At 56.8% G+C, this 21,907-nt stretch overlaps 1 protein-coding gene across 1 annotated transcript; it reads left to right on the forward strand.

Annotated features, from left to right (window-relative positions):
• The first annotated feature begins 4,180 nt into the window (after positions 1 to 4,180).
• On the forward strand, positions 4,181 to 21,131 carry EPHB4 (EPH receptor B4). The gene is made up of 17 exons (XM_004268861.3): positions 4,181 to 4,620; positions 7,305 to 7,375; positions 7,584 to 7,871; positions 8,566 to 8,962; positions 9,939 to 10,094; positions 10,281 to 10,613; positions 11,193 to 11,317; positions 11,830 to 11,995; positions 13,771 to 13,873; positions 14,069 to 14,133; positions 14,241 to 14,354; positions 14,492 to 14,739; positions 17,327 to 17,542; positions 17,853 to 18,002; positions 18,429 to 18,622; positions 18,816 to 18,971; positions 20,076 to 21,131. The coding sequence occupies exons 1-17, from the start codon at positions 4,569 to 4,571 to the stop codon at positions 20,203 to 20,205; spliced, it is 2,964 nt and encodes a 987-aa protein (XP_004268909.1). The 5' UTR covers positions 4,181 to 4,568; the 3' UTR covers positions 20,206 to 21,131.
• The last annotated feature ends 776 nt before the right edge of the window (positions 21,132 to 21,907 follow it).

The raw sequence follows: 21,907 nt of genomic DNA on the forward strand, positions 1-21,907 counted from the left end.
GAACGCTGGCAGCTTGAGGACAATCTCACCACATCCATGCTTTTGTACTTGCTGTTCCTTCTGCCTTGAAAGCAACCTTTCCCACCAGTCTCCTCCAGGACTCATAGCATCATCTTCTCCAGAAAGCTCACCTTGAACCTGCAGGCTGGATTCGTGTGCTTCCTCTGTGATCCCATAGGACCCTCTGCCTGCCACCCTTTATGCTCAACACGTCGCCTCCTGTGTTCTGTTGAGGTTTAATGGCAATTTCTACCCCTGGGCTGTCAAGTCCTAGAAGGTAGAGGATAACTTTGTATTTCCAGGCCTGGTTCATAGTAATTCTTCAAAAAGTAATTATTGGGGCACTTCCCGGGCAGTCCAGGGGTTGGGACTCTGCACTTCCACTTCAGAGGGGCACGGGTTCGATCCCTGGTCAGGGAACTAAGATCCCACATGCCTTGCGGCGTGGCCAAGAAAAACCCCATGTGTGTGTGTATATATATATATATATATACAAAAAATTATTGCTGAGTAAATTAAAGAATGACTAATCAATAAAGGGATAAATAGTCCACAAATATTTATTGAGCATTTACTATGAGAAAGCCTTGCGTGGGACTTAAAGCAGTGAACACAACGTATGTTGCACCTGCTTTCATGAAGCTTAGAACCACATACAAGCAAATATACAATCACTAATAAATTAAGGCATGTGTCTATTAGAACTTTGCATATGATGAGTTCAGGAAGGTTTGTGGTGGTCATAGGAGCAGTGGATTCAGGTTTTTTGGGTCCTGATGCTTTTGTTTGTTTGTTTAATTTATTTATTTAATTAATTTATTTTTGGCTGCATTGGGTCTTTGTTGCAGTGCGCGGGCTTCTCATTGCGGTGGCTTCTCTTGTTGCAGAGCACAGGCTCTAGGCGCCCGGGCTTCAGGAGTTGTGCCTCGCGGGCTCTGGAGCACAGGCTCAGTAGTTGTGGCGCACAGGCTTAGCTGCTCCGAGGCATGTGGGATCTTACCGGACCAGGGCTCGAACCCGTGTCCCCTGCATCAGCAGGCGGATTCTTAACTACTGAGCCACCAGGGAAGCCCGGTCCTGATGTTTTTACAATTTGGGGGAACCCTCCTTAAGAAAACAACAAAACTATGAATATAAAATTAGGTGTAAAAGTTAATGTTTACCTAGATTGAGGAATCACAACCAGTTGCAATGTTAAGGTGATAAAACACCATAAATATTACAAAATCTAGAAATATTTGTAGTTAATAGCTGCCAGCACTTCGCTATAATAATTTCATGTCCTGTTTCTTAGATACGAACTCTTTGACCACCTCTTCATATGATAATGATTTTATAATATTATTTTCTATTCTCTTTGTCTCTCTGTCTTTCTCTAGTATGGCCAATTCAATTTTTTTTTCTTTCATTGTTGAGAGTTTATAAAAACCTCATTGAGCTCTACAGCTTATTATTGGTACTGTCAGAATCTCTTATCAAATTCCTTTCGTGTAAGAGGTGTGAGATTTGGGGCCATTTCAAACATTCTCCTACTGTGAGTCACCTTGAAAACTGTTTAAATTGATGGGACTCATTAACCAGGGTGGTGGGAGGAGCCTGGAAGGTGAGGGCTGCCTAAATTTAAACTTGCTGAGCTCCCAGGTAAACTTAACTCTAGACTTGACGGGGTCAGGTGGGCCTTACAAGGGGGACTTGGATATGGGAAAAGGAGTGATGATTTCTACAACTGATGGTGAAAGGGGTGATTTGTTTGTTGTTTGTTTATTACATATAGAAAAAAGTCCGAACTCCAAGCCCACTCCAAACAACTGTAACCAGGTGGATAGCAAAGAGAAAACCCTACCAGCTGCTGGGGGAGAGGTGTGCTCCACACAGGCACTGCCACAGCAATATATTGATCATGGACAGGGAACAGGGAGGACAGCCACATATTTGGGCTGGGAGGACAGTGAAGTGCTCTAAGTGCTCTAATAATGAAGGAAGGAGGGCTTGAGATTTGTTTGGGTCTGTGGAGCAAGCATCAAACCAGGTAGTGACATGGGTACTCGCCTGTGTGATGACACTCAGTGGAGACTGAATTCGCTTGCCTGCTAAGTGGTCCGAGGGTGGAGGAAATGACCTCACACCCCCAGGAGAGACCGAGGATGATTTTTGAGGATAGGAGTGAAAAATCTCAGCTATCGTCTCCATGGAAGAGGGAAATAATGGGATTTCCACCAGAGTATAGACCTTTGAGGTGAGAAGCCCTGTTTTACAAATCTTGCAAACTGGCACGGTGATCACCTGGCACACAGTAGATGTTCAATAAAGGTTTCATTTTAATCATTCCTTGTTTGGTGTACACTAGATATTAGGAACTGAATTACCTGCTGGGGGATGGGGGCTGATGACCTATGATGCGGGATCAACTGGGTATCTTCTTAGCTGTGGTGCTTTGCTCGCTCTAGCTGAGGGAGTCCTGGTGCTCAGGGGGTCAGAAATACAGGGTTTGAATCTGCGGTGAGCTGTTGCATCTCTTCACCCCTCCAGTCTCATCAGCCCCTTGCTCCACCCAGCCTCATTTCTCCGTGCACCTGGGTTTCTCTTCCATTCCGGCCATGCACCGACTCCCCCCGCCCCAACCATGATGATGAACTACATCCCCCATCAAAGGAGACAATTCAAGCAACCAAGAGCCTGAGGTGGGGTTGAGGGCAGGGCCCAGGAGGAGACACAATCATAACTCTTAGAGGCTAGAGAATGAGTGCAGAGTGAGAGCAGGGAAAGGTGCGTCCGCAGGAGATGGATAGCCTGGAGGAGAAACTGAACAAGGGATACTGGGCTTGGATCGGGGAGGGAGGAGGGAATTCCCAGCCCTGGACTGGTCTGCCTGGCTCCAGCCAAGCTGGCTGTTTCCTGCCCCCTGTGACCCCCCCCCCCACCCCGGAGCAGGACCCAGGCAGGGCTACGAGGAAGGGCAAGGGTGTGGGGAGCACCACTTGTGGCAGCAAGATAAGTGCGCTGGGACAAGAGGTCACTGCAGGCCTGGCTGTCCTCGCTGTGGGTTAGAGGGGCTTGGCAACCCCCCAAGCACCAAGGACTCCTCTTTCCCTCTCTCGGCTGCTCAGCTCCTCTTACTCGCCCCCCCTTAAATACCTTCTGAGTCTAAGCTCTTTCCTTCCAGCTCTTCTGGGAGGAGCTGCTTTCCTGGACCCTCCCCTCTAACTCACGAGATTTGGTAGGGGGTGGATGGCGACGAGAGGAAAGGCCCTCCCAGCCACGCCGAGGGCCCCCAGGAGCCCGACAGGAAACAGCCTTAGGAAAGACAGACAGCAGCAGCCCCGGCCCGAGCCCCAGGGGTCAGGACTGAGGGTGTCGCGGAGCCCTCCTAATCGCGACGGTGAGAGTGAGGACCATGATCTGGGAATCCGTCTGGGCCCCTCACTCTCTCGGACCCAACTACCTTTTACTTACCCTTGCTTCCTGGGTTTTCTACACTCCCCATCTCAACCCAGGTGCCCCTCTTCCTCTGCACATTTTTCAGCGCTGCGTTGCGCGCACAGTAGGTCCCCAATACTTAATGTTTGTTAAATGATTGTGTGAACGTTCGCTCTAGGCGTATCTAAGCTGAGACCGCTGCCTTGGGGCCCGTTGGGCCACCCTCCATCTTTAAAAATTTCCCCCAAACACGGTCCCCTGCGCCAACCAGGGGGTGGTGGGAATCCGAAGTCCGCAGGAAGATCGGATAGGGCTTCGAGCGTGCGGCCCTCCATGCTGCGGGGTGTGTTTCTCTGCTCCCTGGTGTCTGCCGGGCTCGGACCTGACCCGGGGGTCCCTGGGCTCCGGCCCCGACACGCGCGGTCCGGATCAGGGGCGCACGGCCACGGGGCAGGTCTGGGCGGTCCCCGGGCTCCGCACCCGCCGCCCCTCCCCCTTCGCCAAACTTTCTCCCAACTTCCCGACCTGCTCAGCTCGACGCCCCGCTCCGCTTCCCTCATGAATTATTCAGCAGCGCGCGCTCCAATCAGCACGCCCCGGCCCCCTCGCCTCGCCTGGGCTGGGGGGTAACTCCCCCCGCCCCCCGCGCGCCCGGCCCTCCCCGGCCAGGCGCCGCCCGGCCCAACCCCAGCCTGCTCGGCCCCGCGCCGCAGTCCCCTCCCTCCCGATCCCGTCCCCGCTCCGCTCCCACCCTCCCTGCCGACGCGGAGCGCACTCGGCCCGGCGGCGCAAGCAGCGCCACTCCAGGGAGGGGGGGAGAGCGCGAGCGGCCGGCCCACCCCCAGCCACCCGGGGCGGGACCCCGAGGCCCCGGAGGGACCCCGACTCCAGCCACGTCTTGCTCTGCTCGCGCCCCGCGCGGCCGCTGCCAGGACGCCCCCGCCCTCCCGTCTGCGCGCGCGGCTGGGACGCGGGGCCACATCTGGGCGCCGCCACCGGGTGCCCGGCGCGCCCGCATGGGCCCGCGCTGAGGGCCCCGACCGAGTTCAGCGCGGGGAGTCGACGTACACCCGCTCGGGGGGGGGGTTTAGACCTGGGGGGGCTAGCGCCCCCCAAACTCGGATCGGATTCAACCAGAGTGAGGCGGCGCCATGGAGCTCCGGGCTCTGCTCTGCTGGGCTTCGCTTGTAGCCGCTTTAGAAGGTGAGTTTACTTGGAGTCACCCCGCCACTTCTGGGGTCCCCCGAAGATGGACCTCGGGGTGGAAGGGCCGACATCTGTCTCCCCCAAACCCGGCACCCCAACAGCGAACACTCCGGACCGATAGTGCTAGCCCGGGAGGGGGGCGGGGAGGAGGCGGCCCAGCGGGGAGTGGAGTTTTCTTTTGTTTGGGAAAGAGATGGAGGCGAGCTCTGTCCCGGGACATGCCCCGGTCCCGGCTCCCCACACTCTTACTCCGGACTCCAGACGCCCTTGGCAGCCTTTCCTTTTCTCTCCAATTTTCTACTCCCATCTTCAAAACTCTCTCCAAAGTTTCTGTCCTCTCCTCCCACCTCTGCCAAACAGGAGGAAACATTTCTGGAGGAACAAGACAAGGCAGAACTTTGTGCTAGCCCATAAAACTACCCCCACCCCCCCATTCCGGAGCATTCACACCTTGACCCTACAATTCCACACACCGCCGTGGGGATGGCCACCTTCTGCACTCACACTCCAAACCTCCAGATCTCTCCCAAAGCCACGGCCCCTGCGCCAGGGAGGCCCCTTCCCTGGTTTCCCCAGGCTGCACCCCAGCCCTTTAAATGCTGTCTAGACCCTGCCCCAGTCCCACCAGAGTCCTTTCCTCTAACCCTAGGCCGGCAGAAACTGACCTACACAGCCCCCGTGTGCCCTGAACTCAGCTTAACTGCTGTCTACTTGTCTCTCTTAAACTTCTAATTTTTCTGCATCCCCCCACCCCAGCCAAAATGTTACTTTATCCATGAGTCTGCCCTCCCCCCAACCCCTAGAGGGGGAGCCAAGAGCCCTGTAAACCCTCCTCCCATGGCCCTAATCTCCTTTCAATGAGCTGCCTCCTTCCCCTCCTTCACTGCCTGGAATCAAAGGGGTCTCTGGGGAGTGGGCCATGGGGGGCTACTGAGGAGAAGGAATCAAAGGCAGTTAGAAACCCCTCTCCCCCAGGCTGGGCAGTGCTGCTCTGGGCTGGGGATCAAAGGCTGGGTGTGGGGGAAGAGGAGAGACTTGCTGGGCTTGGGGAAAGATGGGGAAAGAACTGTGGGAGAGAAAGGGGAAAGTAAAGCAGGGAGAAAACCCGTCGGGATGATGTGTGGTGAGAGAGAAAGAAAGATGCGAAGAGGAACAGGGAGTAACTTCTAATTTCTATTACCTCAGTGCTTTCTGGGCCCGAGGCCCATGCTGAGTGCTTTATGTTTTCAGGGTTCCAACAGCCCTGTGGGTGGGATGTATTGTTGCTCCCATTTTACAGATGAGGAGACTGAGACGAGAGTTCAGTCTTTTATCCAAGGCTCTGTGCCCCAGGGATGGTGAAAGGTGGGAGACAGAAAGCAGAGTGACAGTCAGAAAGAGAAATGGAGGTGGATGGAGAGCGGGAGAGAGAGGTGGGAGGCAAAAGAAGTGACAGATCAAAGAGAGAGGGTGAGAGAAAGTGAGCCGCTCAGAGCGCCCGGGACAGCCTGAAACAGAGACAGTGTATAAATTGGAGACAGGAAAACACTATCCAGTCTGGAACAATGGAGGGTGGAGACGGCAGCCTCTATCCGCCCCCTTCCCAGAACCCGGGCATCCTGTCCCCAGCGTGCTGGGCTGTCTCCCGCCATCCATGGGGGCCCAGGCCTCACCCCCAGCTGCCTGGCCGGGGTCCCGCCTGACCCCTTGCCCTCCGTGGACATCACCTGGTCCCTGGGAGGAGGCTGCCCGCCCACCTGCCTTCCCTTCTCTCCTGCAGCTCCCACCAGGGAGGGGGGCCCTGGTCCCAGGTGTGCTGCTGGCTCCCCTGGGGGCCCCCTCTCGGCTCCTCCCAGGGCAGGCCTGCAGCACCCCACCCACAAGTCTGCGAGGGGATTCCCCTACCCTCCCTCCCCGCCCCCTCAGCCAGGGGCGGGGGGCGTGGGGGGGGCTGTGCAGTTTCACCTAATCCCCACCTTCCGCCAGAGCCGCGCCCCTCTCCTCCCCAGAGAGAGGCCAGAGCAGAGCCAGGTGTGCTCACCGCCCCCCTTACACACACCCCTAAAATCTCCTCCCCTTTTCCTTCCCATAACCAAATCCAGATGTGAGGCCCCTGCACACAGGGGCCCAGGGCAGGAACCCAAGCGTCCCGGCCTCCAGCACTTCCTCCTCCGAGGGCAGCTAGCTGGGGGGAGGGAATGGGGGGTCAGGGCTGGGCCTCAGGAGGTCAGCACCACCTTCAAGGATCTGAAGGGCTGGGGTGTTTGGTCTGAAGGGGGGGTGGGGACGGAGGCAGCACGTTCTTTGGATTTGGGAACGGACTGCAGAGGCTGAGGCAGGCCCTGGTGGGAGGGGTGTCCCTGTATCCCACCTCGGGGTCAGGGTCAGGTCTGGGCTCTAGCTTAGCCCTTTCTGAGCTGTTTGCCTTTTTCCCCTTTCAGCATCTGTGTCCCCCCTTCTCCTCTGGGGCACAGCAGTTCACAGAGGCCTAGATCTGGGAGTCCCGAAGGTCAGCTCCGTGCCTGTCAGCTGTCAGGGGCGGGGCTGGCACTCAGAAAAGAGGCTGGGAGTCTGGGCTTGCTGGGGGGGCAGAGGGCAGGGCTCGCTCCCCTCCTCGGCCTGTCTGTCTGTCTCAGCTCCCAGGGATCTGGGCTTCCTGGTGTCTCTCCCAAGCGCTTACTGACTCTGTCTGTCTGTCTTAGAGACCCTACTGAACACAAAATTGGAAACTGCCGATCTGAAGTGGGTGACATTCCCTCAGGTAGAGGGACAGGTAAGAGCTGGGGCTTGGAGAGAAACCGAGGGAGGGGGTCCACCTGTGCTCCTGCTTCCCAGGCCCCCCCCACACACACACACAGCCGTCGCAGCAGCCGAAGCAGGTATCCTCTGAGCCCTTGCTCTCCAGCCCCTCGTGGCTTTATGGCACTGACCTTCACCCACCCACTTAGCAGCCCCCAGGCTGAGCGCCCTTCTCCCCGCAGTGGGAGGAGCTGAGCGGCCTGGACGAGGAGCAGCACAGTGTTCGGACCTACGAGGTGTGTGACGTGCAGCGGGCCCCAGGCCTGGCCCACTGGCTGCGCACGGGCTGGGTGCCCCGGCGGGGCGCCGTGCACGTGTATGCCACGCTGCGCTTCACCATGCTGGAGTGCCTCTCCCTGCCGCGGGCCGGCCGCTCCTGCAAGGAGACCTTCACCGTCTTCTACTTTGAGAGCGACGCGGACACGGCCACGGCCCACACGCCAGCCTGGATGGAGAACCCTTACATCAAGGTACCCAGGTGCCCCAGGCCAAGGTGGGGTCTGGGGCCGGCCTGTGGTCTAGAGGCGCTGGGGGCGAGAAGCAAGAGGCCCGGGTCTGAGGAGGGGAGAGGGTGGCCTGCTAGGTGAGACAGCCGCTCTACTCCATGTGCTGGGCCCCCCTACACTTCCCCATTCTCTGAGTACACTTCGCCCCTTTACAGCCCCCTGCCTTTGCACCAGCTGATGCCTCACCCTAGAATGCCTTCTCTCTGCCTCTCCCACCCAACTCCTCGCCTTGTAACTTCCAGCTCCGAGGTGCCCCTCGGGACGCCTTTGCTGATGTGCCCTGCCCTGGGGTCCCGCCTGCCGTAGCACTCATCATACTTTTAATTTATCATTAGCTCATCAGCGTTGCCTTCATTTCTGGTTCCTTGGCGTGGAGGCCAGGGCCTGGCACAGAGTGGGTGTTGATAAGTGTCTGTAGGATGAGTGAATGCACAGAAAGGGGGTGCGGGACAGTGGCTGGATGCATCATAGGAGCTCGGCGGGTGTTAATGGACAATGTTGGGGCCTGCAGGAAAGCGTACGTTGGGAACGGTGGAGAGAAGGTTCTGGAACAGGAGGCAGGCAGGTCAGGGAGAGGGTGAGCTGGGAAGAAGACAGTCCAGCGGGGTCCTGGGGGAATGGAGGACAGCGGCAGTGAGTCTCTTCCCCAACCTGGCAGGTGGACACAGTTGCTGCTGAGCACCTGACCCGGAAGCGCCCCGGGGCCGAGGCCACCGGGAAGGTGAACGTCAAGACGCTGCGTCTGGGCCCGCTCACCAAGGCCGGCTTCTATCTGGCCTTCCAGGACCAGGGCGCCTGCATGGCCCTGCTGTCCCTGCACCTCTTCTATAAGAAGTGCGCCCAGCTGACCGTGAACCTCACCTGCTTCCCGGAGACCGTGCCTCGTGAGCTGGTGGTTCCCGTGGCGGGGAGCTGCGTGGCCGATGCCGTGCCCGCCCCTGGCCCCAGCCCGAGCCTCTACTGCCGGGAGGATGGCCAGTGGGCTGAGCAGCCGGTCACGGGCTGCAGCTGTGCTCCAGGGTTTGAGGCCGCCGAGGGGAATACCAGGTGCCGAGGTGAGGGCTAGCCCTTCCCCCACAGAGCTTGCCCATGTCTGCAGGAGGCCTGGCTGGTACCCTGCTCTTGGATCCGCTTCTTAAATTTCCATTTTAAAAGTTCTTTATTCTCCTGGGCACTCAGTTACTGGAGGGTGTGTTTTCAGGGCCCCCAGCACAGTTCTGAGCTCTCCATCATTTCCACACTCATCCTTCTATCTATGTCCAATTCCTTTCTGGGCTGTGGGACTGTCCTCGGGGCTGGGGGACCTTATTGGACTCAGAGGACAAAGGCTTCACGGTCTGTAGTCTTTTTTGTTATGGTTTCGTCAAATTTACTGATATTGAATTCTCACGTAGCCTTTTCTCCAGAGCAGAGTTTCTTAACCTGGGTTTTGTAGGTAGAATGTAGGGGAATCTGTGAACTTTGGTGGAAGGGAAAAAAAATGACTATTTCTTTGCACTCATCTTTACCTGAAATTGGCCACTCCTCTTACGGAGTGTCAGCCACAGCCCAACGGTCGAGCAGGACCTGAAACTTGGGCCCCATTCAAATCCTGGGTGTTTTCACAGCCCATTAGAGATGACGCAAGACTGGCAAAATGTTGTTTTTCGCTCATGGTGACTTCAGTATTTCCTCGCCTGTCAGCCTTGCCGCTGTATCTTGTTGGTACAGAAACACACGTTGCTGTGTTGCAAAGTTTCTTCATGTTTCGATCACTATTTTTAGTTATTTGGTTTTCTTGGTAATCTGTGTATTTTGTGGTGTGCATTTAAAATCTTTCCTCGGAGCAGGGGTCTGGGTTTCACCCGGCTGCCGTGGAGTGGCTGGGGGTACACGTCCGGGTTCAGACCCCTGGTCTGGAGGGAGGTCTTCTCTTAGAGGTGCTTCTCCCTCCCTGTTCTCCCTTTTGCACCTCGTGCGACTTTAATAGCTGCCGAATGTCCTTTTTTTGGTCCCCCCCGCTGAATGTCTCTGATGGATGCTTTCTCGCAGCCTGTGCTCAGGGCACCTTCAAGCCCCTGTCTGGGGAGGGGTCCTGCCAGCCGTGCCCAGCCAACAGCCACTCCAACACCATTGGCTCGCCCATCTGCCAGTGTCGCATCGGGTACTTCAGGGCCCGCACAGACCCCCGAGGTGCACCCTGTACCAGTAAGTGGCCAGTGACCCCTGGGGTGGACCCCCGACCCCAGTCCCATCCTCCTCCCACACCTTCCTCCTCTTGACCCTGGCCTGGTGCCCGGCCAAGACAAGACGTCAGTGTGGCTGCCTGTCTGTCCCACTCCCCGTCCCCTGCCCGTCTGCTCAGCCTCTGCCTGACGTCCTGGTCTCCTGCAGCCCCTCCGTCCGCCCCGAGAAGCGTGGTTCCCCGCCTGAACGGCTCTTCCCTGCGCCTGGAATGGAGTGCCCCCCTCGAGTCGGGAGGCCGAGAGGACCTCACCTATGCGCTCCGGTGCCGGGAGTGCCGCCCCGGCGGCTCCTGCACGCCCTGCGGGGGAGACCTGACCTTCGACCCCGGCCCCCGGGACCTGATGGAGCCCTGGGTGGCCATTCGTGGGTTGCGTCCTGACTTCACCTATACCTTCGAGGTCACCGCCGTGAACGGGGTGTCCTCCTTAGCCAGCGGGCCAGTTCCATTTGAGGCTGTGAATGTCACCACTGACCGTGAGGGTGAGACTGGGGGCTGGGGGCAGGGGGCAGCCTGTGGTCGGATGGGAGAGGCGTTGGTGGGAAAGGCTCGCGAGGGATATGGACAGTCTAAAGGCCTGAGGGGGAAAAGGCAGCAGCTGGGGAGTGGGATCCCCAGGAAATATAGCGGGTCAAGGCCTTTGGGGCAAGAGGCAGAAAGAGAATTAAAAAGATGCAAAAGTGGGGCTTCCCTGGTGGCGCAGTGGTTGAGAGTCCGCCTGCCGATGCAGGGGACGCGGGTTCGTGCCCTGGTCCAGGAGGATCCCGCATGCCACGGAGTTGCTGGGCCCGTGGGCCATGGCCGCTGGGCCTGCGCGTCTGGAGCCTGTGCTCCGCAACGGGAGAGGCCACAACAGTGAGAGGCCCACGTACTGCAAAAAAAAAAAAAAAAAAAAAGATGCAGAGGTGGACTGGAGAGTTCAGGACGGGGCAGAGAGAGCCACAAGGAATTCCGGAAACAGCTGGGGGACCGAGACAAGAGTGGCCAGTAGAGGAGGAGCTGGGAAAGATGAGAGACAAACCTGCCACGATCAAGGGCCCCAAGGCGTCTGTCTCTTGCAGTGCCGCCCCCAGTGTCCGACATCAGGGTGACTCGGTCATCACCCAGCAGCTTGAGCCTGGCATGGGCTGTTCCCTGGGCACCCAGCGGGGCAGTGCTGGACTACGAGGTCAAGTATCACGAGAAGGTGAGACCAGGCCCCGCCCCAGGGGTGGGGGTGGGCAGTGGGATCCGCTCCAGGGACCAGGACACCTGAATTGCAGCCCTCTGCCACGTACTAGCCAAGTGACCTTGTGTCAACCCCTTGGCCTCTCTGAGCTTAATATCCTCATTGTAAAATGCTTAGGATAGGACTTCCCTGGCAGTCCAGTGGTTAAGACTCTGTGCTTCCACTGCAGGGGGCATGGGTTCGATCCCTCGTCGGGGAACTAAGATCCCGCATGCCCCGCGGCGAGGCCCCCCCCCACCCCCCAAAAATGCTTAGGATAATGGAACCTATCCCACAGAAGCGCTACAAGGATTAAATGATATAATTAATGCAAAACACAAGGCACAGTGCATACATAAGTGAGCACAAAGGCCGCACCTGCCACTCAGCAGGACAGAGATGCTAGGGATGCAGGCCCAGGGCGGGGGGAGGCAGAAGGAGCAGTGGAATCTAGGGGCCCTGGCTCACGGCCAGTCCCCTCTCCTGAACAGGGCGCAGAGGGCCCCAGCAGTGTGCGGTTCCTGAAGACATCGGAGAACCGGGCAGAGCTGCGGGGACTGAAGCGGGGAGCCAGCTACCTGGTCCAGGTGCGGGCGCGCTCCGAGGCTGGCTACGGGCCCTTCGGCCAGGAGCACCACAGCCAGACCCAGCTGGACGGTGAGCCCGGGGAGCCGGATGCGGGTGGGGTTGGCTGACCTGACCAGGCGGGAGGCCTTGGCTCTGCCCTCAGGACCCCCAAAGCCACAGCCCCACGCTTCTCTTTCTCTCAACCACGAGGCATTTTGGCCTGGGGATAAGATGTAGAAACCAAAAGCAACAGCTGGGTGTGAAGGCCAGCTCAGCGGCTCTCCAGCTATGTGACCTTTAGCAAAAAGTTGACCCCTGAGCCCCAGCTCTCTCATCCAAAAAAATGGAAATATAAGGCCTCTCTCACAGGGCTCCCAGGATTAACTGAGGTGACACTATGATAGATTTTGTATGCTGGCTCAGTGGTTTTCTAAACTTTTGAACTTTTTTAACCATTTTATTGAGATATGACTCATACACCATGATTCACCCATTTAAAATGTATAATTCATGGGCTCCCCTGGCGGCGCAGTGGTTGAGAATCTGCCTGCCAATGCAGGGGACACGGGTTCGAGTCCTGGTCTGGGAGGATCCCACATGCCGCGGAGCAACTAGGCTCGTGAGCCACAACTACTGAGCCTGCGCGTCTGGAGCCTGTGCTCTGCAACAAGAGAGGCTGGGATAGTGAGAGGCCCGCGCACCGCAAGGAAGAGTGGCCCCCGCTTGCCACAACTAGAGAAAGCCCTCGCACAGAAACAAAGACCCAACACAGCCAAAAATAAAAATAAATAAATTTTAAAATAAAATAAAATGTATAATTCATTGACTTATAATATATTCACAGAGTTGTGCAACCATCACCGCAATTAATTTTAGATCATTTCAGCACCTCAAAAAAGAGATGCTTATAACTCTTCCATTACCTCCCAGCCCCTGGCAAACACTAGTCTACTTTTTTTTTTTTTTTGGCGGTACACGGGCCTCTCACTGTTGTGACCTCTCCCGTTGCGGAGCACAGGCTCCGGACGCGCAGGCTCAGCGGCCATGGCTCACGGGCCCAGCCGCTCTGCAGCATGTGGGATCTTCCCGGACCGGGGCACGAACCCGTGTCCCCTGCATCAGCAGGCGGACTCTCAACCACTGCGCCACCAGGGAAGCCCAGAAGCTTGGAGTCTTAACCACTGGACTGACAGGGAAGTCCCGCGGATTGATTTTTTTTTTTTTTTTTTTTTTTTTTTTTTTTGCGGTACACGGGCCTCTCACCGCTGTGGCCTCTCCCGTTGTGGAGCACAGGCTCTGGACGCACAGGCTCAGCGGCCATGGCTCACGGGCCCAGCCGCTCCGCGGCATGTGGGATCTTCCCGGACCGGGGCACGAACCCGTGTCCCCTGCATCGGCAGGCGGACTCTCAACCACTGCGCAACTAGGGAAGCCTAGTCTACCTTTTGTGTCTGTAGTTTGCCTGTGCTGGACCTTTCATACAAATGCAGGCGTACGATACGGTCTTTTGGGACTGGCTTCTTTTACGTGGCATGATGTTTTCAAGGTTCATCCGTGTTGTAGAACATGTCAGGACTTCATTCCGTCTCGTGGCTGAAAAATACTCCATTGAATGGCTGCGGCACATTTTATTTATCCATTCATCCGTTGATGGACATTTGGGTTGTTTCCACTTTTTGTCTACGAACCTTTTCATTTTTAGCCTTTGGAACCTTCTGTTCAAGTGGAACCTTTTGTGGTTTCCAGTATTTATAACAGAACAAAATCAAACCCACCAGGGCTGGGAAACTTCTTTGCTTGCCCTGAGGGACTTGAGGGGAGCCCACGGGCCCGCCGGGTCCCCCTGATCACCAGTTCTTCTCCAGAGAACGAGAGCTGGCGGGAACAGCTGGCCCTGATTGCTGGCACGGCGGTCGTGGGCGCGGTGCTGGTCCTCGTGGTCGTCGTCATTGCTGTCCTTTGCCTCAGGTGAGGGCTCTGGGCACCCGGGGGCCCCTGCGAAGCCCTGTGTAGCTGGCCACCTGCCCTCCTGCTCCAGGGCAAACCTCCCCCGATGTCCCGGGAGCCTGTTTTCACCTGGAACCTTCTCTGATTCCCATCCTTCCCCTCTGGAAACATCGAGATGTGTGACTCAGTTTACCTCTTCTTTCCCATCGGCTACAGGAAGCAGAGCAACGGGAGAGAAGCTGAATACTCAGACAAACACGGACAGTATCTCATTGGGCACGGTGGGTAGGCCCATCCTGGAGGAGATAGGGCTGGGGTGCGAGCTGTGAGCCAGGGACCAGGGCATCTGAATGCAGTGGTGCCTGACAAGCCCCACGTGATTCCTCAGGTACTAAGGTCTACATTGACCCCTTCACTTACGAAGACCCTAATGAGGCTGTGAGGGAATTTGCCAAAGAGATCGATGTCTCCTATGTCAAGATTGAAGAGGTGATTGGCGCAGGTGAGAGGAAGATGCCTGGGTGCCCGGGTCGGGGGGAGGGGTGGGGAGAGGGACTGCAGGGCCGGACCTGGGGTTGGGGCCAGGGGCGGGGGGGGGGGGCGGGTCAGGAGAGCTGACCCTCGGCCTCCTTCCTGAAGGCGAGTTTGGGGAGGTGTGCCGGGGGCGGCTGAAGGCCCCAGGGAAGAAGGAGAGCTGTGTGGCCATCAAGACCCTGAAGGGCGGCTACACGGAGCGGCAGCGGCGGGAGTTCCTGAGCGAGGCCTCCATCATGGGCCAGTTCGAGCACCCCAACATCATCCGCCTGGAGGGCGTGGTCACCAACAGCGTGCCCGTCATGATTCTCACCGAGTTCATGGAGAATGGCGCTCTGGACTCCTTCCTGAGGGTGAGACCCCCTGCTCCCAGCTTTCCGCATCCACCCTGTGCTCCCGTAGTGCAAGCAAGGAGCTCAGAACCCGGGACAGACAGTGGGTCCTGCGTCACTGCCCCTCTGCCCTTCATTCTCCACCAGGGAAGGTTGAGTCCTGGGATTGGTCTCCCTGTGGGGCCGGCTGACCCTGGGACATGGAGGGGTTGTCGTCTGTCCTCGTGACAAATATTTACTGAGCGCCTCGTTGTGTAGCAGCCACTGTACTGGGCCTCGGGGGATAGAGCCGTGACCGTCTCTGCTCTTGGAGAGTTGGTGGCGTAATGGGGGAGACTGAAGACTAACAAGTACAAACAAGGTTTTACAAAAAGTAAACATGATTTCAGATGTGAAAAAAATGAAACAGGATCATAGAAATGAGAGAGAAGAGCTCATTTTTGCTACCTTAACAAAACTGTATGAATTTTATTATTTTTTAAACTTTCCTGTGCATCTTCTGTAAAAAACCAAAACTTTCTTTTTTTTGGCCACTTCACGCGGCGTGCGGAATTTCCCTGACCCGGGATTGAAGCCGCTCCCCCTGCCGTGGAAGTGCGGCGTCTTAACCACTGGACCACCAGGGAAGTCCCCAAAACGTTTTTCTACATAACAAAGTAACATTGCGTTTAACAGAATTACAACAATTCCTTGGTATCACCTAATGCCAACTTGATACTCATATTTCTCTAGTTGTCCCCAAAATGTCCCGGCATCCAGTTCAGGATCAAGCATTGCACCTGTGGTTATTGTTTTGAGCCTTTTCTACATCCAGGACAGTCCCTTGGTGGGGTTCTGATACACTGAAGGGCTGGGCCACTTGTCCACTTGAATGTCTTATCTTCGGGATTTATCGGATTCTTCCTTGTGGGGTCATCTAGCTTGTTTCTCTGTATTTCCTGTAAGGGAAGCAATGTCTATTAATGTTGTGCTAAGTTCAAAATTAAACGTCTGTGGCCAGCCTACATCAGGGGGAGCCGTGTACTTCCCGTGGCACCGCATCAGGAGACACAGGCTACCCGGCTGCCAACACGAGGGATGCTGAGGCCTGGAGCACTGCCAGGATGGCCTGACCCTCCCTTGTGGATACGGGAGTCTGTTCCATTGTCCGGTTGCAGGAAAGGGAAGGGGGTCTATCTTAGAAGAGATGACGTTTGGGTAGATGAGAAAGCCAGCCATGAGAAGATGGGGGGAAGCGTGTCGGGGGCAGAGAGTAGCAACCCAGGGTGGGCGGGATCCCAGCCTGTTTAAGAAGCAGAAAGGCCGGTGAAGCTGAACCAGGTCAGCAGAGGAGTGATAGTGGATCACGTTGCGGTTGGCGGCTGGGCCTCGTGACCTTAGAAGTTTGGATGCGATTAGAAGTCTGAGGGGAAGCTTTTCAGCAGGAGAGGGAGGTGATTTGAGGAGATCCCTCTGACGGATGCTGGGGGATAGGAGCCGATGAGAACACTGGCATCATTCAGGCCACGGGGGCTGCAGTGAATGCGCAGAAGTGGTTGGTTTGGGGTGCGTTTTGGAGGCACAGTCAGCAGAACTTGCTGATGGACTGTAAGCCATGGGAGTGGGAGACTCCGAGGTCTCTACCCTGAGCGTCTGGAAGTGAGTCCACCAGCTGAGATGTGAGGCGTGGGGTGGGTGCAGGCTTGGAGGATGGATTCAGAGTTCGGTTTCTGAGCTCTGTGTTGCTGGCCCTGGAGGGCTGCCGAGGGTCCCCTGCGTGCTAGCTGGACCCAGAAGGTGGGCTGAGTTAACTGTCCATGACTGGTCGGCTTACCTGGTGAGAGGCAGCTCTATAAAGCTCAAGGTCGGGCTTTAGACCTTGGGTTTGGTGCTGTGGTCACTGATCACACCCGATTCCTCATGTTCTCTTGCATCCTGCATACAGTTGGTCCAAGAGGGCCGAGCGAGACTGTGGCAGGTTCAGCACCGACGCACGCATCTCCACCTGTCGAAGGGTGGCTTCAGAGCACGCGCGTAACTGTCAGCGCTCTGTTGCTGTCAAATAAAGAGAACATAGATCAAAGGCATTTGCTGAGTATTTCCTGGATGTAAAGCACTGTACTAGGTTAAATGGAAGAAAATCTTAAAATGTCTCCTTATAATCTAATTACGAGAGACTGAAAGCAAATATTTGAAAGTGGGACAATTGTAAGCATTGTGTCACGATACCATAGTAAGAGCTGAGAGAACTCAGGGTAAAAGAAAGGAGGGAGGGACTTCCCTGGCGGTCCAGTGGTTAAGACTCCGCACTCCCAATGCAGGGAGCCCAGGTTCGATACCCGGTCGGGGAACTAAGATCCCGCATGCACGACCAAAAAATAAAATAAAATAAACCGTCTATAGATTTCAAATAATAAAATTTAAAAATAAGAAAATAAATAAAATAAAGAATTTTTTTTTTTTTTTTTTTTAAAGAAAGGGGGTGGTTTACCTGGGATGTCAGCAGGCCAGTCCTACAGGTGGGTCTGTGAGTTGGGTCTGGGAGGGACAAATACTGTTTAGAACGTGGAAGGAAGGGGGAGCGGTGGGTGAGCTGTCCGAACCACGCCCCCGCCATGTCCATCTCCAGCTGAACGACGGCCAGTTCACCGTCATCCAGCTCGTGGGCATGTTACGGGGCATCGCTTCGGGCATGCGGTACCTTGCTGAGATGAGCTACGTCCACCGAGACCTGGCTGCCCGCAACATCTTGGTCAACAGCAACCTCGTCTGCAAGGTTTCAGACTTTGGCCTCTCCCGATTCCTGGAGGAGAACTCTTCTGATCCCACCTACACGAGCTCTCTGGTGAGGCTGGGGCGCAGGCATATGAACTAGGTTCCTAGGGCCAGGTGAGCAGGGCAGGTTGGAAAGTTGGGAGGCTGAGGGCTTGACAGCTCTGGTCCAAGACAGGTTGTAAGAGTAGACTTTGTGGGGGCAGGGGGGGCAGCTTAAGGAACCTGGCTACCGGGTGTCTAGGAAAAGAACAGAGTCGGGGAGCTGGGTGTTTGGGTCCCAGAAAGAAAGGAGGCCTGAGCTGGGGGAAACGCAAAGGTGGGGGGCAGAATGCCTGAGTCCTGTGAGTCCCCCAGCTCACCTTTTCCTCCCCCATCTTTAGGGAGGAAAGATTCCCATCCGATGGACAGCCCCTGAGGCCATTGCATTCCGGAAGTTCACATCTGCCAGTGATGCCTGGAGCTATGGGATTGTGATGTGGGAGGTCATGTCATTTGGGGAACGGCCGTACTGGGATATGAGCAATCAGGATGTAAGTGTCCTACCAAGCTTTCCTGGAACGTCCTCTCTCTTGGGATATGGGGCGGTGGGGGTGGGGGGTGGGGGGGGTTGGTTCTCAGAGAGCTCATCACTGCTTGGTCCTTGAGGTGGTGAGGGTGGCGCTGTGAGGAGCTGATCTCTGTATCCAAGGGCTCAATACAGCCTATCTGGTCACAGAAGGACACAGCGATGGAGGGCAGCCTTGGGAAGTTACATGTCTGGATCATAGCTCACGCGCTTCTGGGACGCTGAGCCACAGCCAGTGGCCTCGGCCCTGGCCAGGAGCCCCCCAGAACTGCCCTTCTGGGGGTGTTGTAGCAGCCATCCCGGCATCTGTGAAGTCGCCGTTTCCCTGGGGTCCTTTGGCAGCCTCGTTTTCCCTGACATCCTCACCCAGTGCTTCTACCTGTCATTCCAGGTGATCAATGCCATTGAACAGGACTACCGGTTGCCCCCGCCCCCAGACTGCCCCACCTCCCTGCATCAGCTTATGCTGGACTGTTGGCAGAAAGACCGGAACGCGCGGCCCCGCTTCCCCCAGGTGGTCAGTGCCCTCGACAAGATGATCCGGAACCCTGCCAGCCTCAAAATCGTGGCCCGCGAGAATGGCGGGTGAGGACCCCAGAGGATGGGCCCTCTTTCCTGCACTCTGCCATCCCCTGAGAACCTCGCTTCCCCCTGAGAAGTATCCGTCCCGTTGGTGGTATGTGGGATGGTTCCTGTCCACCTCTCCAGGGCTGGGCTCTACGTCGCCACCCTGACACGGGCTGGTTCTCAGTGTGTCCTCCCCATCCTTGCCTCCCAGGGCCTCGCACCCCCTCCTGGATCAGCGGCAGCCTCACTACTCAGCTTTTGGCTCTGTGGGCGAGTGGCTTCGAGCCATCAAGATGGGAAGATACGAAGAAAGTTTTGCAGCCGCTGGGTTTGGCTCCTTCGAGCTGGTCAGCCAGATCTCCACTGAGTAAGTCGTGGCAGGAGATGGAGGTGGGGGAGTGGTGAGGGCCAAGCAGCCAGGAGGGGTGGTGCTTGGGGACCAGAATCAGGTCCACAGTTTCAGCAGGGGCCTTTGGGGTCAACTCCTGGTGCCAACTCTGTTTTCTAAAGCCCCTCCCCTGCCAAAGCAGTAACAGCTGCAGGGGCTGAGAGCCCCAGGATTCTTCCCGGTCAGCTGTGCGCGCCTCACCCCCTTGCACCATCTCAGCCCGGGGCCATCTCGCTCCCACCTCGCAATCTGTATGTATCTTCGTGCATCTGTCTGCATTCCAGACCCTGCTCTCACATTAACGACGTGTCAACTCTGGATGCTTTCCCACCCATAAAAGGAGAAGGTTGGACTAGGTTTTGGAGAGCCTTTCCAGCTTTAATGTTAAATGGTTTTATGATTCCAACGCCTCCCAAATACTGGTTTTCCCTAGCTGGCCTCTCCCTGGTCCTCCTTTCTGCCTTTCCATTTCTCTCCCAACGACTCTTCTTGCCCCAGGTTTGAATCACAGAAATAGAAGGAATATAAACCCAGACACAGAGGGTCCAGGAGGCCCTCCCTCTCCCTGGAAGGCAGGTCCCGGGCCAGTCTGCCCCACCAGGTCTGGGCATCTCCTCCCTGACTTGCTCTAGCCTCGCCTTGACACGGGTTCCCTGACACGAGCTCTTGCCCTCCATTTCTCACCTCTTCTTTTTTCCTTATTCCCGTCTCCCCGCATCAGGATGGGGCTGGGAGCAGTTTGTTTTTGTCCTCTCCCGCCCCCTCCTCTCCACCCACCCAGCTCTTTCTTTCCTTCCCTCTCTCTCTCTCTCTCTCTCTCTTTCTCTCTCTCTCTCTCTCTCTCAGCCCGCCCCACCTCCTGCATCTCGACCCCCGCGGGTACCTAGCCCCGCTCCTTACTGCGGCTGCGCAGAACTGTGGAGGCTCCTAAATCCTCCGGAAACTGACTGGCAACTATTGACGTCAGCCCCCTTTCCCGCCGGCCATTCTGATTGGCGGACAGTCCCGAGGCGAGGATGGGGTTTTGGTAGGAGAGCCGCCCGGGAGCCCAGTGGCCTCACCTAGCTGTTCATTCTTCCCCAGGGACCTGCTCCGAATCGGAGTCACTCTGGCGGGGCATCAGAAAAAAATCCTGGCCAGTGTCCAGCACATGAAGTCCCAGGCCAAGCCTGGAGCCTCAGGAGGGTCGGGGGCACCAGCGCCCCAGTACTGACCTGCGCCTCCTCGCCTGGCCCCCCAGCTCTGGAGCGGCAGGAACTCCCACGCTGGGGACACCGCTCCCCTTATTCCCGGGGCAGAATCGGGTGGGGACCCAAGAGGCTCCCATCCCCGGGCCCCACTGGATTGCACTTTGAACCCATGGGGGCGGGGAGCTGGTAATTTGGAGAGAAGGGATTTGGGGATTCGGCCGTACGGGAGTGTAGAAATCAGACCCTCCCCAAGCGGGGAACCCCAAACTGAGGGTGTGGGAGCCCTTCCCTCGGGATTGGGTCTGACCGGAGGAAAAGAAGTGCCCAGAATCTGCCAACATCCCGGGGGGGGGGTTGGGCACAATCCCCACGGCCTCCCTCCGATCCCCAATTAGAGCCCCCAGGTGCCCCTCCTCACCTTGAAGGGCAGCGACCCTGCAGACCAAAGAAAAGGGGGGACTAGCCTGCGAGTCGTGAGGCAGGAAGGGGCGGCCTGGCCCAGTGACAAAATCATTGGACTTGGATGTCCCAACCTTGCTGCTGTCTCCACCGAATTCGGTTTTCCCTTGTAAATGCCCCTCCCCCATCTGCTGCCTTCATATTGAAGGTTTTTGAGTTTTAGTTTTTGTTTTCGGTCTTATTTTTCCTTCCCTTTTTTTTTTTTTTTTTTTATACCGTCCTTGTAACTTTTTGTGTTAGAGGGGACCTGTTTATCGCCTCCTTTGCCCAAGTTGAAACAGGGACCCATCGTTGTGTGTTTCCAGAACAGTGCCTTGGTCACGCCGCAACCCCAGACATTTCCCTGCCCCCCCAAGTACCCCTAAGCTGTGTCCATGAGGGGGTGTGGGGGGCAGTGGTGTTAGAAACAAGAGACAGACACTGGTGCTTGGAGGGGTTCTTAAATTATATTTAAAACAATTGTTTTGTATAAATAAAAGAAAATGGAAAGTGTCCTGGCTCTGGGGATGATTGGGAGTGGGGTGGGTGGAGGGTGGGGACTGGTGTGAAGGAGCTTTTGAGCCAGGCTGAGAGGGGTCGGAGGTCTGGAGACGGGGCTGGGCGCTTGGTTTCCAGCCCCACGGTGTGTTTGAGGTGGGAGGGTGGGGGCAGTGGAAGATGAGTCATCGGCAGCTGCTTCTAACGGCTCCAGACGGCTCTGCCAATAGCCTGGGGCACCTCCGGGATGGGGTTGCCCTCCCTCCCCTGCCCTGGTTCCCTAGCCCTGGCAGGGGGCTTTGTGAGGCAGGGGAGGCCTTGAGCTCGGAGCCCGGCCCTACAGCCCCCTGAAGGGGGGAGGGGGGAATCTGGGGTGGAGGTCCAGTCACATGAAAGAGACAGATGTGGGCCAGATGTTGACAGCTGGGGTTGGTTTAGAGGCAATGTGGGGGGAGTGTCTGCATCGGCTGTGGAGGAGGGGCAGAGGCTGGAGTGGAGGACGTGGACCCCCCACAAGTACACACACACACACACACACACACACACACACACACACGTGTGTATAGATGCTGCGCTAGGTTGGGAGGACAATTCCCCCTTTCAAGATGCTGCCCAGGCAGGTTCTCCCAGCCTCTTGGGAAGGGAAGGGAAACCACCTGAGTGTCTTCCCCTAACTTCTCCCTCCCAAACAGGAAGATGAGATGAGGGTGGGGGTCAATCCCCCGAAGTCTCTCAGCATCTTTGGTTTCCCAGCCTGCCCGCCCCAGGAGACAACTGCAGGGGCAGCCC

This window comes from Orcinus orca, chromosome 16 (assembly GCF_937001465.1).
Source record: "Orcinus orca chromosome 16, mOrcOrc1.1, whole genome shotgun sequence".
Classification (NCBI taxonomy): Eukaryota; Metazoa; Chordata; class Mammalia; order Artiodactyla; family Delphinidae; genus Orcinus; species Orcinus orca.

Excerpts from the sequence above, each read along its gene's own strand:
- EPHB4 (XM_004268861.3), top strand. The coding sequence starts at position 4,569 with ATGGAGCTCCGGGCTCTGCTCTGCTGGGCTTCGCTTGTAGCCGCTTTA. Across the intron at positions 11,318-11,829 it reads AGGTCAAGTATCACGAGAAG|GGCGCAGAGGGCCCCAGCAG; the intron begins GTGAGACCAGGC and ends TCTCCTGAACAG. Across the intron at positions 13,874-14,068 it reads ATTGCTGTCCTTTGCCTCAG|GAAGCAGAGCAACGGGAGAG; the intron begins GTGAGGGCTCTG and ends CATCGGCTACAG.